The 17,327-nt window shown below is 41.9% G+C and overlaps 1 protein-coding gene across 1 annotated transcript in view; it reads left to right on the top strand.

Moving 5' to 3' along the window:
• BEND7 (BEN domain containing 7) overlaps positions 1-17,327 on the top strand; it is an 80,849-nt gene that overhangs the window by 28,647 nt on the left and 34,875 nt on the right. The window contains exons 3-5 of the mRNA XM_068987505.1: positions 430-729; positions 3,702-3,824; positions 7,387-7,652. Of these exons, the coding sequence (XP_068843606.1) occupies positions 430-729; positions 3,702-3,824; positions 7,387-7,652 (689 nt within the window). The remainder of the gene's footprint in view (positions 1-429; positions 730-3,701; positions 3,825-7,386; positions 7,653-17,327) is intronic.

Below are 17,327 nucleotides of genomic sequence, written 5' to 3'. Positions count from 1 at the left end.
CTGGAGAATTCCATGGACAGAGGAGCCTGGTGGGCTATATAGTCCATGAGGTCACAAAGAGGTGGACACGACTGAGAGGCTGAGCTAGCATGCACACATGTGTGCAATAGCCCTTAATAGGTCTAGATCTAATAGCTCCTTTAATGATATTATTTATAGAAAATATTTTATATCTATAATTTCAGAGTCATCTTTAAGTAATATTTATTAAGCACCTTCGGTGCAATACAGATACCTTGGTTCAAAAAAAAAAAAAAATCCTCTGAGGAAAGAAGATTCTTAAAAGAGAAACTTGCATCTGGAGTCAGTAATCCTCCCCCGATTCCAAAGAAGGAAGGGGAGGGTGTCTCGTTCTGGTTTTTTTTCTGGTAGTGGATTATTTTTTCTTTCACTAATTTACAGTGCTATCTCTGGCCCTGTTTCCATTAGGAGATGAAAGCATGGAAATTAAAAAACAAATTACAGGAATGAGAAGATTACTGAATGACAGCGCTGGGAGGATATATCAGCGTGTGGGCAAGGAGGGGGAGAAACTTAAAGAGGAACCCCAGGATTTGGATGCGATCTGGCCTCAGCGTTTGAACTCCGCAGAGGCCCCCCCGAGCCTCCACCCATCTTCCCGGGGTGCGTGGAACGAGCTGCCACCCCAGAGCGGGCAGTTCTCAGGGCAGTATGGCACCCGCTCCAGAACCTTCCAGAGCCAGCCCCACACCGCTGGGAGCTCCAATGGTATGGCCATCCTCAGATGCTCATAGTCGTCCCAGTATGTTTTCTGCCTATAAACATTCAGTATGTTCTTCGAGTTCTATATAGTAAACCCTCCTTTAATCACGTACCTTAATTGAGTTATTTTAAAAGACAGGGAAGACATAAAGGAAAAAGAGTATAAAAAAAATCTAGACTTGAGATGCAGGAAAAACTGGAGGTTCTCTATTAGAAGGGATAGTTTCTTGATAGACACTTTAGCTCTTTAAGAAGTCATAGCCATCACTGGCTGAGATACGGATATTATTGTCACAAACAGCTGAACATTAGGGCAGAAAGAGCTCCACTGTGTCATTAAAAGAAGCTTCCTGGTCACATGGTGCATTATTAACACATCCCCTTGCTAAGTCCTGGGCTTTCTTCATTACAGGACGAGTCACTTAAAGGGAGGACTCATGACCCCGCCAGTCAAGTGACACCTTGACTTTAACCTCCCCTTCAAGCTCCTGAACCAAATGATCCATATTTTATAACTTGCTTCATTCAGGTTGACAATTGTTCCTTTAAAGTAAAATTTCCTTAATTTAAATTCCTAATGGGTTTTTTTTTTAAATTAATTGCAGTACAGTTGATTCATAGTGTTGTGTTAGTTTCAGGTGTGCAGCAGAGGGAGTCAGCGATGCCCTTAAATATGTCCACTCTTCCTTAGATTCTTTTCCCACGTAGGTCACCACAGAATATTGAGTAGAGCTCCCTGTGCTATCCAGTAGGTTCTTATTAGTTATCTATTTTAAATTCCTAATTGTTAAGGGGGAAAAAACTCAAATTTTTTTTTTCCCAAAGCATAAGGAAAAACTTGATTTCTCCATTCATGTTAATTTTCCCTCCAGTAACACTGTTATTCGTGTTATAAATGACATACAGATGTGCAGATCTGTAGTTTCAACAAAGGGAATGAGAAGAAAGGAAGAACACATTTCTAGTTTCTCTAAAACGTTAAGGATTTCCCCCCCGTTCATCATCCTTCAAGAAAAAGACAACTATTGTGATTATTTTTTTAAACACAGTTTGTGATAACCAGTTCAAAGGTATAAAAAGCCATCACTAGCCACTGCTGAAGAGAGAGGGAGGGACCCCAAGAGATGTATGGGTGTCTTCTGTCTCTCTTAATATTACATAAGCCAATATCAGATTCTCATGCTGGCGTGCTTCCAGGTTAGAAAGAGATGGCTCTTTAAAGAGTCCTTAAAAATAAAAAGATCGTTCTCTTTAAAATTAGAAAATGATTTATAGCAAGCTGAAAAGGATTGGTTTTGTCTTCTAAATGATATAGACTTGGAATAATGACTAGGAATATTCACAAAGTCCTCCTAACTCTACTGCCATCACTAGAGAAATAAAATGGCCTCAGGTATCTATGAAGCTAATAAGCACCCCCATCAGGAAGTATTGGGTGAATAGTGTTCTGTTTTCCAGGCCCCAACAAGGATGGTGGATTTACTTTGAAAAATGTTAGTAATGATCAGAGTTACAAACCTAAATTCCCCCATGTTTGTTTTAAAATACTTCTGTGTTAATGGCGTATTGTCGATTGGAAGACATTTGGTATCTCATTGGAGTTTTAATTTAATCATTTGTAGTTTTAAAGTTGTACCATCTCATTTTGCTACAACTCTGAATGTAAATAATTGTGCTGCTCCACACATTAAATAGTCCATGGTTTTGCTGCGGTGAAACTTTCAATAATTAATATTTGCAAAGAATGCATATTGTAGGGTGTAAATTACATTTAATATATAGTAAAGAATATAGCTAGACCAAAACTGGAGAACTTCCCTCTTCCACCTATGAAAAAACCCAAGTGAGAGCCGTCTGTTAACCTGATCGCCTTTAAGGGAACCTGGATACTGAGGCCAGGGGTACTGTACTGAAAGCATGCTTTTCCAAATGTCCTATTTTATTCCAGCAATAACAGGAAGATATTTGTTTACATGTAAGGAAAACAGAGTAAGACAATTGTATGACATATTAAACAGTGAAAAGGGTTTCCCTGATAGCTCAGCTGGTAAAGAATCCGCCAGCAATGCAGGAGACCCCAGTTTGATTCCTGGGTCGGGAAGATCCACTGGAAAAGGGATAGGCTACCCACTTCAGTATTCTTGAGCTTCCCTTGTGGCTCAGCTGGTAAAGAATCCGCTTGCAATGCAGGAGACCTGGGTTTTATCCCTGGGTTGGGAAGACCCCCTGGAGAAGGGAAAGGCTACCCACTCCAGTATTCTGGCCTGGAGAATTCCATGGACTCTCTAGTTCATGGGGTCACAAAGAGTTGGACACAACTGAGCGACTTTCACTTTCAAACAGTGAAAATGAGACTAAAATGAAACTGAAGACCTGGGAATGGACGATGTAGAAGGGCACTCTTTTATGAAGCCGGAGAAGAGCCAACACAGCAGCCTCTGACCCCTTAAGTTCACATGGACCCTCCCAGACCCTGCTGCCCCCGCTTCCCCCTACCCAGACATACCACACCCAGCACAAAAGCAATGTGTTGACAGTTCTTAATTTTTGGAATCATATGGTTAATGCTAAAACTATCTTTTAAATACTTAGATACATTTAACTCTTAGTATAAACTCTCAGGATGTGTGCAGCAACCCAGTTTGTTTGGTTTTAGATAAAGGCTGTTCACTAGATAAAGAGCTAGTTTTTTGTGCAAAATAGCACAAGTGTGTTCCTAGTAAATGTTTTCTGTATCGTTATCTGAGATGAACTGAGGTGACAGTGGTGGTGGGGTGCTGTGACAGCAAACTGTGTGTGTCCGTTCACACAGGCTCCGCCACCCCGTGACACGCCACACTCCTGGCAGTAGAGAAACCTGGACGGCTAGCTAAAGTCAGACCCCAGCAGGCTGTGAAAATCACCGGGCACCTTTTTTATTTTCCTCTTTATAATCTTGCTGTTGCTTGGCGGCCATCATTCTCTCTTTTCGTGCTCAGGAGAACTTCCAGTGGTGAATTCATCGGCTGGATCCAACTGCTGCACTTGTAACTGCCAGTCGACGTTGCAGGCCATCCTCCAAGAGCTCAAGACCATGCGGAAACTGATGCAGATTCAGGCAGGTACGCAGATCCGGCCTCAGAGGGAGGATCTTCAGTGGGGATGTTCATTATGCTTTGATTACGCTGTGCCTCCCACCTTGCTGTCTCACCAGCAAGGTTTCCTTTATATATATATATATATAATTTATTTTAAAAAATGTTCATGGAAGTATAGTTGATGGGGTACTTCTTCAAGCATCCATTTTTCTCTGCTTTTTCCAGAACCCACCTTCCTGTTAGCCAGTCTCACAAATGCTTTCTGGTTGATACTGCTCAGTCCTTCTGTACATGTGCTTCGGGTACTTCACAAATGTCAGCTAATTAAACTTTGGAACAATTACACCCGAAGGTGGGCAGAGCCCTTTGGCTCATCTCCCTAATGTAAATTGACGAGGAGGTTCATGATGGGGAAGGAGGTGAGAATGGCTCATCTTCCCTCCTGAGGGGCTCGGTTTGAGGGGCTGTGTGCATCTTACAACCCTCGCTTCTGCACAAGCCCACCCTGCCTCCCACAGTGGGCTCCCGGTGACAGGTGAGGAGCCGAGCAGCTCTGTACATGCAGAGGAGCCCTTAGGAAGCCTGGGCTCTGCTGGTAAAGATTGCAGAGTATCAGCTGACACTCAGGCTCTGCTTGTGGCTTTTCTCCCTAACATTAAAGTCAGAGAGGCTCCAAGACACCTCCAGTTTTGTCTTTTTACTTACACGATGCTTTTGTTGTTGTTGTTCTCGCTCCTGTTAGACACGTTGAGGAACAGAAGAGCAGTGAACTTGCATTTTAGGGTCAGAGTCCCAGTCTCCCCTGTCTTGGCTTGGGTGACTTCTCTGAACCTCAGATTTCCCATCTGTAACTAGAGTATTAATATCTAACTCGCAGGGTTGTTTTGAAAATAGAAGAGATAGTAAATGCAGCTGAACTCGGTAAAGCATGATCTGAGCCTCAGCTATTTTGTGAGTGTTGTTACGAAGACCTGGAGCATTTCTTAGAAGTCTGGAAGTCTAGGTCCTTATTACAGTGGCTGTGATTTCCAGTCTCCAAAATTAGGAGAGAAAAAGCTTTTTTTGTCATAGGGGAGCCTCACGTGCTGCAGTCCATGGGGTCCCAAAGGGTCAGACACAACTTAGCGACTGAACAACAGCAACAGAAAATAATAAATCATTTCATTAAGCCTTCCACTTCATCAGGGAAAACTGCTCCTTAAGCTGGAAAGTGGCCCAGTCATATGTAACTAACTTCCCCCCTTTCCACTGTAAAGGTATTCAGACAGCTCAGAAATCGTCCTTGGTGCCGTTTAGTTAATTCTAGTAAAATTTTAATATTCAGTGATGTGGTTTGATACTTAAAAAACTTAAACATATCAGTCACCCAAGATCACGTGCAAGTAAAATGAGCAAAAGGTTTTCTGAGAAGCAACATCTAATTTTATGCACTGGATTTAGTCTTATCCCAAGGGAAAAAATAAAAGCATTTTGGTCAGGCCAGTAAGCATTTAACTCACCTTGTTCCACAAGGATAATCTGTGTTCTTATTAACCCAGCAGAGGCTAACATCTCCTAAATAATGAGCTCAGAAAGAAAGGTTACTTCATTCTGTACAGATTTCTTTCCTCAGAGGAAGAATTTGTTAGCACTTAAGAAAATATGCGTATGAAATGGTAATGATTTATTTTGTTACTTAAGCTCCTTACTCCCAAAATGGCAAACTACAAATTGCAACCATTTAAATCCTTGACTGAAGCCTTTTGAGAATCTATTAAGTAAATGCCACTGTGTCTCCCTGTTTCCTTTTAAGAACCTTTGCAGATTAGGGCAGTAAACGACCCCAGAGCTGTCAGGGATCCCAAAGGATAAACTGAATAAATTAGTCTCCTTTAATTTTCCTAAACTGAAGAATCTGTGTTGAGTGAGTAGATTGACTTTAAGGTTTATTACCTATAAAATGTAGATTTACCTTCTACTTAGAAAGTTTCACTTTTACTTCAGGGAGAAGGCAAGGAATAAGATCAAGCGATAAGATCTGATTCGAAAGAACACAGCTCTGTCCAGACTTGCAGAAGGAGAAGAAAACCTCAGACCCTGTGTTCTTTAAACTCGAAACATTTTCGCTTTTGATTTTGGAAAGTGAGGCTTGGTGAGGCTGGAGTCCTCGATCACTGATGACTGCTTCAGTTGTCTAACTTTCCAAATGGAGACCTAGCCTCAGCTGAAAATTCAGATCTAACAGAGAAAAGTTCCAGTCCAGCTTATATATTGGGGATCACTGGAGGAGCTTTTAAAAAATCCCGATACCCAGGCATCTCCCTGGGAAATTCCAGTCCCAATTAGTCTGGATTGAGGCTGAGGCACTGGCTTTCTTTCTTTCTTTTTTTTTTTAAGGTGAATCCAATGAGACTAATGTGTAGCTGAGGTTGAGAACCAGTGAGCTAGACTGCTTACTGCATGGGTGATTAAAAAACTTGTCAGTGCTCATTTGCAGTGCAAGTAGTGTCTCTAATACTTATTTATAAATTTCTGTTCAGCTGAGAGATGCAGATATCAAGTTCAGAGTACCAATATTCCCCATTTACAACCTGATAAGAACTGACCCACATGTGCATGTCAGGATCTTTAGGTTTTCATCTGGCTTATTTTCAGAGCTGTATTTCTGTGAGAAAGCAGCTGGGGTCATAGTTTTAAAAACCGTATTAACACGTGAAGATTTAAGTAATAATGCCATATTTCCCTACTACACTTTAAATCAGAGTATTTTTAAATGGTTAACAAACACTACATCTTGAAGGGCACCTCTGAGAACTGTAATTACCATCCTTGATTCCCTTAAGTATATATTCAACATCAGCACTCAGCTCTCAATCAGCGCTTCTCGTCTTTGGAACTCAGACCATTCCTGGACCTTACTGATTTGTTCTTGTACTGAACTATATTTTTCCTATTTTTCAGCTACATAAAACTGGATTATGGAGAAACAGCCTGGTCAGAACGCAGTAGCATAGTGTGTGGAGATGGCTGATGTGTGGACAGTATTGGTTTGTGAGGCAGGAGTAACTGGACCTGAAATTGACCAGCAGACCTAGTCCACATGCTTACTGGTCATTCTCAAGTGATGCTTTTGATCAGACTTGCCCAAATGAGCATCGTTACCCGACTTTTGTTGATTTCGGCACCTGTAGGTTGCTGGCTACCAATCAATTTAATCTCAAGTAGAATATTCCCGAGATTGGCTTTCCAAAAAACATAGATGTCTACACCTCAATTTAAGTTCTGGGGTTCTTGGTTATACAAAAATGTCATGTGATGCGTAAAATCATTCTTCAGTGTTTTCCTATAGCTCATCATCCTTTCCTCCTATCGATTACCCACCAGGTAATCAATTAGCCACCAGGATTTGGAGGAGAGTTTTCTCTTGGGTTTTTTCTGCCTATAGACCTTTTGAGGCAGCATTTGGTCACGCTCAGGTTCAGCGTGAGGTTGATCTTAATGTGCCTCATCCTCCAGTAAACCCATTTCAGCCTCAGTTGATGGAGCAAGAATATTCTCCTAGGTTAGACACACATGCCTGTACCATATTTTTGTTTGTTGTTCACAGTTGGAACCCAAAACAGACAACAACCCCCAATTTCCCTTATCTGCTCCCAGCGAACTGCCGTCTCGCGCAAGAGAAATAAAAAGAAAAAAGTGCCCCCAAAGACTATGGAACCTCTCACTGTGAAACAGAAGCCCAGTGCATTGGAAGCTGAGAAGAAGGCTGCAGGGGCCCCTGAGAATTCCAGTCTCCCCGTGGCCGAGCACCCCTCCCCTGGGGAGAGCCACATTCTAGGATTCGGCATCGTGCTCGAATCACCAGCCTCCGATGTAAGTTGATGTTTTCTAGCTGCTCATGCTAATATGTAACTTTCAGACACTGTGCCATATTTATACACTTTGCCCTTCACTAGTTCTGCCCAAGAAAACCAGAGAAACTTGCAGAATACACGTGGGAAAGAGGAAAGGAGAACTCTTAATGCTCTCCTTGCCCAGAATTTTCTCTTCTGAAAATCTTAGGCCTTATTTACCTCAGCATGTTTCCATTCTCTCCGAAAGGAGAAGGGTGATGGAGTAAATATTCTGTTCACTAATTTCGTTAACATTTGTAATTTCGAAGCGGCCGTTTTCAATTTCCTCAGCATAGAGAGCTAAAAGAATGTAATTAAATCCTTTGTAGATGGACATAAATGAGCAGAACCCTACAGATAAGGTCACACCTTTCTAGAAACACAAACTAATAATAAAAAAAGAGCAGTACTCACACTAATTCTATTTTATAGATGCAAGGATGCAAGCCACACTGCTAATTAGGTTGCAGTGCCGTGCCATTGAGTCTGTGTAATGATAGGTTAACACTCTGCAAAGGTTTTTCTATTTTAATATCATAGCTCGAAGGTCGTCACAGCCCAAGATGCTGGATGGCATCTAAGACAACCGTCTGACTTACCGTTTTAGAGTCACACGGCCATAAACGAACTTAGCGACGTGTTTTGTCGGCCACAGCAAACTTGCCTTAGTGTCTGAGTACGCTGATGCTGTGAACCCCAACTTGTTGGGAGAGTTCCTAAAATAAACCAGAATGAGTGGGCTATTATTACCAGATGGCATAGGATGAGAACCCTGCTGAGAACTCCCACAGGCCTATATAGGATGCAAGTGTGGTCCTACTCTTCAACTTTAAATAAGAAATACATTGCTATTTTAAAACAGCATTCCTTTCACATTGGAGAAAGACAAGCTGCTAGCTTGGGTCTTTAATAAAGGGAGGCAACGAAAATGATTGTCTCGTGACTTTATTGGACTAGAAAATCACTTGAAGTTTTATCCCCTCCTTGATGAGAAGAATTCATGTTTGTTTTTTATCCACGAACACACATGATTGTTAAGAAGTCCTTCCAGACTAAAAACTTAGCCTTAGAAAGTCATTAATGGTGACAGCCTTCCACCCTGGACTAGCTGGTTCATTTCATCCTATCCGGTTGTTATTGTAGCTGAGGCCCTAGGTTCAAAACCCGTGTCAATCACACATTTGGAAGCAGAGGCAGATGATACCCCAGCACAAAGTACATTCAGCCTGAAGCAGCTTTCACAATACTTTTATATTTTTCTTGAATTATTTAGAGCCTTCTTTCCTGTGATAGGCATTAGTGTATCAGGAGCAATCACTGGAGTTGTGAAAATCATCTAAATGAGTCAATCTCATGCTAATCACTGAACTTCCTCCTTTTTTAAATTTTTAAGCTCTAAACATACTTCAGAGATAAATTGAGAAAGAACTGATAAAGGCTATATGTACATTAGTGAAATAGAACTTTCCTTTACCAATGTCAGAATGCCAAAAAAATAATTTGCTTTTTATTTTTGATGAGTTTTGCTAACAAGAACTATTAAATTTAATAAAGTACATTCAGAATTGTTCATGAAGACTCAGGGGCTGACTATCTTTGACAGAAGAATAACATGCTTCTTAAAAAAAAACTCAAAACTGTATATAGATGTTATCTTTATGTTATCCAACTGCTTGGCCATTTGAGTCATCTGTTGAATGGAAACTAACTGCCCTTAGAGAACCACACAGTGAGTCCATCACTGGAAACTGTCCTCAGAGAGTCTTGCTGGCATGGATGAGGCTGGCCCCTTAGGTGGTGGGTCCATCAGTGCTGAAGGTGTCTAAATTTAGATGCCCTTCTCGTCTTTTATTATTCCTTAGCCATGAACCTTTTACACTTTTGTGGAAGTCCAGAGGGAGAAAATAGAAAATAGATAATGATCTTATAGGAATTCTTCTATAAAACTGCTTGGAGAAAAAAGTAATAAAGCAGGATTATATGTAAGTAGACGGGCATTATGTATCTGAAGACAGGCTCTGAAAATACCCAGTGTTGAGGAGATTAGGTCCAGAATTGTAGGAGTGGGCATGTGGGCCAGTATGTCTGGAGCAGCTTATGGCTGCGCTGGTAGCACATGATCACGTGAACATGGGCTCAGCAGTGTATCAGACGGTGAAAGCCCCAGCGTGTTATCCGAGGCCCTTGGCTTTTTTATCTTGTGGGCACTAGGAAGCCACTGCAGGTTTCAAGTAGAGGAATAGTCATATATCCATGTTTAGACAGGAATCTGGAAGCGCCTTGTGGATGACTGATAAACACAGAGAAGAGACCAGAGACCAGGAGACAGATAATTCCAGGCAGCCAGGCAAGAGATGGGTAGAGTCCAGCCATGAGCAGTGAAGGGACAGAGAAGTGAGAGGCGCCCAGGAGGTACCCCCCACAGGGGACCTGGTGCCTTGGGAGAAGCAAGCCCCACATGTCTATCCTGGAAAATGAGGTTAGTCAGTACTGACTTCCTTAACTGAGACAGGGAAGGCAGGAGCGGGCCTTCATTTCTGGGTGGGAAGTAACAGGAGGTTGAGTATCTTCAAAAAGTCCAGTAGATGTTTGAAGCCCAGGAAAAATATTAGAGCTGGAAGCAATGAAAAAAAGGACACATAAAACCTGTGCCTTTATTGCTTTAAAAAAAATTTTTTTTTAATCAGAATTTAAAAAAAAAATCATTTATTTATTTATTTTTGGCCACACCTTGCAGAGTGTGGGATCTTAGTTCCCTGACCAGGAATGGAACCCGTGCCCCATGCAGTGGAAGTGCAGAGTCTTAACCACTGAACTGCCAGGGATGCTCCTTTATTGCTTTTTAAATGTAAAAAAAAAAAAAAAGAAAGAAAATTACCGTAAATTGTTTAAAGTTCACAATGTATGAAGTTACCTTTTTTATGCTGTGGCTTTTAGCATTGCCCAAATACAAATTTGTGTGTCTGGGCACAAGCAGGAACATGAGGGGCTGTGGATCACTGCAAGGGGACCACCGAGCCCCTGACACCTGATGGGCAGCCCTGCTCAGTGCGGAAAAGCAAGGCATCCTAGTCAGCACTACCCGCAGTAAAGAACTTCAAGCACGCAGGGAACCCTGCCCCAGTGCCTGGCCCAGAAAAGGTGCTCAGTAAACAGCCACGCATCGCAGCTGCATTAAGCACAATATACGAAATCACCTTATAGAAATTTGGTTCTAGGATTTGGCTTTAATTGGAACCCTCTCCTCAATTTAATGTGATTTTCCCTCCTTCCCCCTTGGCTTTTCAAGGGCAGGGATTAAATTAAAAAATAATAATAATAGTGGTTGTAGTTGTGTTTGTGTGCTATCCTTTGCCAAGTAATTTTTCAAATTTCATCCTTACTCTTTGAGGTATTATTATTATCCTCAATTTATAGATAAGGAAGGACTTCCCCGATGGTCCAGTGGCTAAGACTGCATGGTCCCAGTCCCAGGGGCCTAAGTGCTATCCCTGGTCAGGGAACAAGATCCCACATGCCCACAACTAAGACCTGGCACAGCCAAATAAATACCTTTTTTTTTTAATTGATAGATGAAAAGACTGTGGCATAAAGGGTTAAGTAGCCTGCTCGAGCCCATGCAGTCAGAGGTGGAGTTGGTTCTCAGACCAGGGCTGAGTGCACCCTGTCCACCAGTGCTCGACTCAGTGCCTGCACTAGCCCAGCTCTGGTGTGTGACCACCGCTCACTGTTCATGAGGTGATGGCAACACAAAGGAGAAGAGAAAGGTTAGACTATGGCTTTGTATGCTGGCTGGCTGGTTGGTTTGGGTTATTTATTTATTTGGCCACACCCTACAGTTTGCAGGATCCTAATTCCCCAACCAGAGATTGAACCCATGCCCCCTGCAGAGGAGGCTCAGAGTCCTGACCACTGGGCTGCCAGGGAAGTCCCCGTGTATGCTGTTCGCTTGGAAGTTTCCAGGGGAGACCTTCCTGGTCGAGGGTATAGCTCTGAAATGTCCAGGATGTCTAGTCAGGATGCCCAGGCTAGAAGCCCTGCGTGTAACCCTGACAAAGGGACCCACCCTCACCTCCCTCAGTTTTCCCTGAGTAAAATGAGAGTAATAGTAGTGCTGACCTCACAGTGTGGGCCAGCTGGAAGGATTAAATGGCATTATCTATGTAAAGCGCTTAGAATAGTACCTGGTACCTTTTTAAGCGCTCAGTAAATACTGGTTCCTTTTTAAACCGTAGCAGTCCTAGCTAAGTACCTTTATAGGGATAAATATAACTTTGTTAAGTAAACTTACAAGTATATACACTTGAGCAAATACACATGAACTAATCGTATTTTTAAAAAGAGAGTGGCCAGAAATGGTTCCCTCTGGGGGCAAGATTACTTGACCCGTTTTAAGTTAGCGCTTAAATAAAACTGAAATCTGAACTGCACAGAAGCAAAAACAGAAACCCCAAACCAAATTTCAGATTTAAACACAATATTCAATTCTTTCTTTAGGAGTTCCCAACCCAGTACTCCATCAGGACTCAGAGAAGACAGGTGTAAATGTTTGACAGTTTTCCCTACCTAGTTGGATTTATTGATTTTTTTTTTTTCAGAGTAGATACACATAGGTACTTCCTCGTTGTTGCTTCCTGTTTGGCTTATTGATTGGTCTTGATGAAACACTAAGATCAGTTCTTTTATATTTTAAATATTTTTTTTAAAAACATAGAAAATGTTTCTCTATTTTCTGTAGTTACTGTGAATATTTTCCAGTAATCCCAGACTACACAAAAGTTATCAGAAGATAAAGCTACATATCCATCAACTTAAGATAATTTTTTTAATGTATGTCATTCTTAAATAATTTAAAATGCATTGGTGCTTTCAACATACATAGCTACTGAATTCAGAATCTGTTTTCTTAATTTCTTCATAGCCCAATAAGTAAAGTAACCCACTGGGAACTGGTAAAGCATGTCCACCAAGCATGCAATTTTTTAATTTATTCATTGACACATTGAAGTTTAAGGCAATGTATGCTTGAGAGTTAAAGTTCTAGTGCAGACTGCCTGGGTTCACAGCCCTACTTCACCACTTAGCTGGATAATCTTAACAAGTTACCTAATCTCTCTAAACCTTAGTTTTTGCATCTGCAAATTGGGGATCATGAAAGTGACTGCTTCATAGGATGATGAGAATTGAATTAGGAAACCCATGTAATGCAGGATGGACATGCTAATTATTGCACCATTGTCAAGGGCTACTGAAATGAATGAAATAGTCCTCGCCCTTCAAGGACCATATGAGGAAAACACATAAGCAGTAATCACAGTGTAATAGGATGTAAGCGGAGATGTCCTCTGCTCGGGGTGTTAAGGACAGGCTCTCCGAGGTGGCCATTTTCTCCAAAGAGCAGTTTCCATGGAGTTGTGATGGGAGAAATTAGACCACAGTGGTTGAAATCTTATGAAACATTTTGGCTCAAATAGCATGAGCATAAATCAAGCCGAAGTCCACAGAGTCATTAATTTACCACCTGAGAAAGGAAGGCACTGAAATATCTCATTCTGCAGGTGCGTGGGGTCAATTTCAAACTGTACTGCCTTTCCCTTGTTTTTTTTTTAAGTTAATTAATTAAGTTAGTTAGTTAGCCACACCTTGCAGCTTGCAGGATCATAGTTTCACGACCAGGGATTGAACCCTGGGTCGAACCCTGGGTCCTGGGCAGTGAACGAGCCAGGTGGGTCCTAACCACTGGACCGCCAGTGAATGACCCCCTATGTTTTCTTTTCTCACTTTAAATTCTACCAACATTTTGTTGAATAAAAATCAATCAAGGATTGGCTCTTTAATGACTTCCTGGTGATTATCACCCTATTCAACATTCAGTGTCCACTAGTCTAAGAGATTATGTACACTTTTTGATAGAGCTCCTGCCTGAGCATTTTTTACTCATTACAGAACATCCTTTTTACACAATGGATCCACCCACTCTGCCCCATCAAAGCAGTGGTTCAGGGCTGTGCCACATCCACAGGTCACACTGTTTGGGGCTATGACAGCTGAACCAATAAAATCAGGTCTGCCTTTCAATCCAGTGGGTTCTTGAGTCTGCCCAGCTCACTGGCCATGATCTTGGCATGGCTTAATAAATAGTGACAGTAACACTTGCTAAATCTACCTGGAGCAGACCTGAGTTAGAGGGAACATTTTCAGTATTTCTCAAAAAGAGGCGGATCACATTTGCGAGCAAAACAAAATCAGTTATGAAAGGGTTTTGTGGGTGTTTTTTTTAATTTCATAAACTTATTTTCCTAGAAGTATATCTAGTGCACTGCTAAATAAACTCTTAAATGAGAATAACAGATCATTGTATATAATAATGTTATAAACAGAAGGACTGAATTCACTGTTCTTATAAGTTTTGTTATACATTTTCAGTTCAAAAGCAGGTAGTCTTACTTGAAAGACTCCTTAAATTTTCATCCATAGTTTTCTTTATAGGTTTCAATCTTAAGCCAGTCTGAAACTTGACTAGGTAGCAACTCAAGTTTACAAACTATTGTGTATAATTTATTGAAATTAGTACCAGATTGAAAATCTGGGACTAATGCCCAAGATGAATATTCCTGTACTTCTGTTTACTTTAACCTGATGACTATATGTCACTTTTTACATGTCTTCCTATAATTGGCAGCCAACAATGCCTTACATAAAATAGCCAATATCAGAAATATTGCCTGTGTGATTAATTTGTATGATCTCAAAATTGTTTTATGTATTTTTCTTTAGATTATACAGGGGAGTCATATACTCAGAGAAACTTAGGGGGAAAATGTTTTTTCTTTTTCGGCCACACTTTGCGTCATATGGGATCTTAGTTCCCCAACCAGGGATCGACCCCAGGCCCCTGCAGTGGAAACGCAGATTCTCAACTACTGGACCACCTGGAAAGTCCCTGGGGAAATCTGTTAATTTACCAGGTGTTATGGGATCCCTCAACCAAACTAGATCTTGACCCCACCTACTTCTAATCAAAGGGGAACCACAGTTGAAATGCAACCGTGAAGAGAAATAAGATAGTTAGTCTACAGGCCTGGGGCCAGGAACATTTTTAAGCATCGTCATGACTACATGCAGTTTTTGCCTCCCAAACTTCAGTGGGTATAAGATACAACACCATTGGATAGGAAAGTTCAACATTTGATACATTACTGTGCTAAGTGGCTGAGGTACTGAAAATAGGCAGGCCATCCATGGGAATCCAAATTTATAGTGGGCATTCAGACTCCCGACTCTTAAAAAGATGACTCCAAGAGCTGTAAATCCTGTCCCATACTTTGAATGTCATCATTTAAAAATCATATTACTTCAGTAATCAATAGAATCTGTAAATCAGTGTGTTAGCTGTCTGTCCTCACTAGAATATCAGACAGTAATTCTGTCAAAGGAAGTCTAGCTTTTAAAATGATATTCATTTGGAATAGTGGTGGTTTCTATCACAGCCATCATCAGTAAGCAGAGGGATCTCACTTAGACTAGACAGTAAACAAAAAGAAGAGATTCAAGCATACAGAGTTTTAACCTGTTTTTAAATGTAAGTACAAATCTGTGGATCACTACCAGGGCCACTGTGATTATATTTATAAAATGCAGGCGATAAAAAGGTTTCATTCTAAAACATTGAGATTAATCAACCATCAAATTTTTCGTGCCTTAGGAAGTAAGGCTCCCCACCCCTTTTCTTTCTTTTTAAGAAATTGGTTTGTAGTTTTGTGACACCTTAGTGCTCACTGACAACCAGCTAAGAAATCTGCTTGAAAGAAAAGACTTGAGCAGGGAGGGCCAGAGACCAGTCACCTTGGCCTCTGCTGCTGCCTCCACTAATAAAACTGAGTCCTTTGTAAAGGAGGCATAATTGGGCGAGTTCGTGTTCCTTAATCTGGAGGGAAGTCTTCAAAATAACAACAAACGTCTGGCAGTAGAAAGTAGAGCACAAAGTATTGACAGTTTGTGCATCGGGATAGCATCTCAGAAATCAGAACACTGCTCTGATCCCATAGGGAGTCTCAGCTCCACAGAAACCTCCAGATGCTTTAGTTTTAGGAGGCGGAGCAGATGCCCCAAACAGCAACTGCATCTCTCCGAAATCCTAAAACCTCCAAGGTCCTAATAAAATGCTATCCTGCCGCCTCTACCCAAATCCCTTCTCCCCTCACCAGCCAACTCTGCCTAATGGTCCTTACCCCTCTTGCAGCATTGGTCATTCTCCACTCTGTATGATCGGGGTTTATGTACGTTTCACCTAGTGAGCCCGACCTTAAACTCCTTCCACATGGAGGATGCCAAGTAAATACTGATTGAGTCAGGGCCGTGTTCTCTTGGCAGCTTGCTCCCCCAGCCAGCTCGGGCCCTGCTAGGAGAAAGCTGGTGGGCTGGACTGGGGCACAGCCGACTTCCACAGCCACTTCCTTTATGTGGGGATAAAAGACCTCGAAATCAATACTAGTCATTTTGAATGAATTCTTCCATAGTGTTTTGTTCATCCTGAGAAAAATCTATCAGGCGCTAGCCCGGGTGTTTGGCACTCTGAATGCGAAAGACAGTACACATTCTGATGAGAAACAAACTCCCAACTAAACAAATGCATCATGGAAAGTGCCAGAAATGTAGTTCATAGAAAACACTGCGCCTGTGAAGAAAGGAGTGGCCAGTTCTGCCTGGTGGGCTAGTCTAGGTCAGTCTCTCAAACCAGGTTCAAGTCCTACACGATGAATCCAAGGGGAGGTACTAGGAGTCTCAGAGGTCAGGTGGCTGCTCCAAACCCCTGCTTGGTGCTTATCAGAGCCCAGCAGACATACATGAATGAGAGACCATGGTTCATCTTTCCCTGTTCTCTCTCGTGAATTTAAGAGCTTCTGTACCAGCCCCCTAAAGCCCCGGATCTTCAAATAGCTGTGAGTTGCTATTTCTATAAAGTAGACAGGGACTCTTTAAATGGTTTTCAAATGATATAGGAGCATTCAGCCAAAATCTGGTCAGTTCATTTAGCATAAAAGGTCTAAATTAGGCAACCATGGGATGTGCAAAATAAAATTGTGACTATGGATACAACTTTATTTTAGATTTTGATGTAGAATTCCTTCAACCCTAACATTTCTACATTGAGTCATTCAACAAGTGTGCCTTGAGTTGCCTGAGTGTACAGCTTCTGTCCCAGGAATTGGGGGCCCAGACCCTGGCTCCCGTCAGCTTCCTCTGCAGACCATCACCAGCATCGAGGGGCAAAAAGCCAGGGACCCACCCGGCAACACTGTTTTTAGAGTGATATTCACTGCGCATTCAGAGACCAAAAGCCAAGTGGGAGAGCAAAGCAGAGAAGTGAGATGATTTTCTGGACAATCCAGTTGAGAATTCCACTTTGGAGGAGGAGCAGGGCCCTAGATGGTCCCCACACAGTCTGAGTCATTTAAGCCTTTCCCCAAGCCTAGGTGGCAACCAGTGGTAAAGAATCTGCCTGCCAATGCAGGAGGTGTAGGAGACTGGAGTTTGATCCCTGGGTCAGAAAGATCCCCTGGAGTGGGAAATGGGAACCCACTCTAGTATTCTTGCTTAGAAAAATCCATGGATAGGTACAGTCCGTGGGGTCACAAAGGGTTGGACACGACTC

Source organism: Capricornis sumatraensis, chromosome 15 (genome assembly GCF_032405125.1).
Source record: "Capricornis sumatraensis isolate serow.1 chromosome 15, serow.2, whole genome shotgun sequence".
In the NCBI taxonomy this organism is placed as follows: domain Eukaryota; kingdom Metazoa; phylum Chordata; class Mammalia; order Artiodactyla; family Bovidae; genus Capricornis; species Capricornis sumatraensis.
Note: the sequence above shows the minus strand (reverse complement) of the source record. Positions and strands in the feature narration are given on the sequence as shown.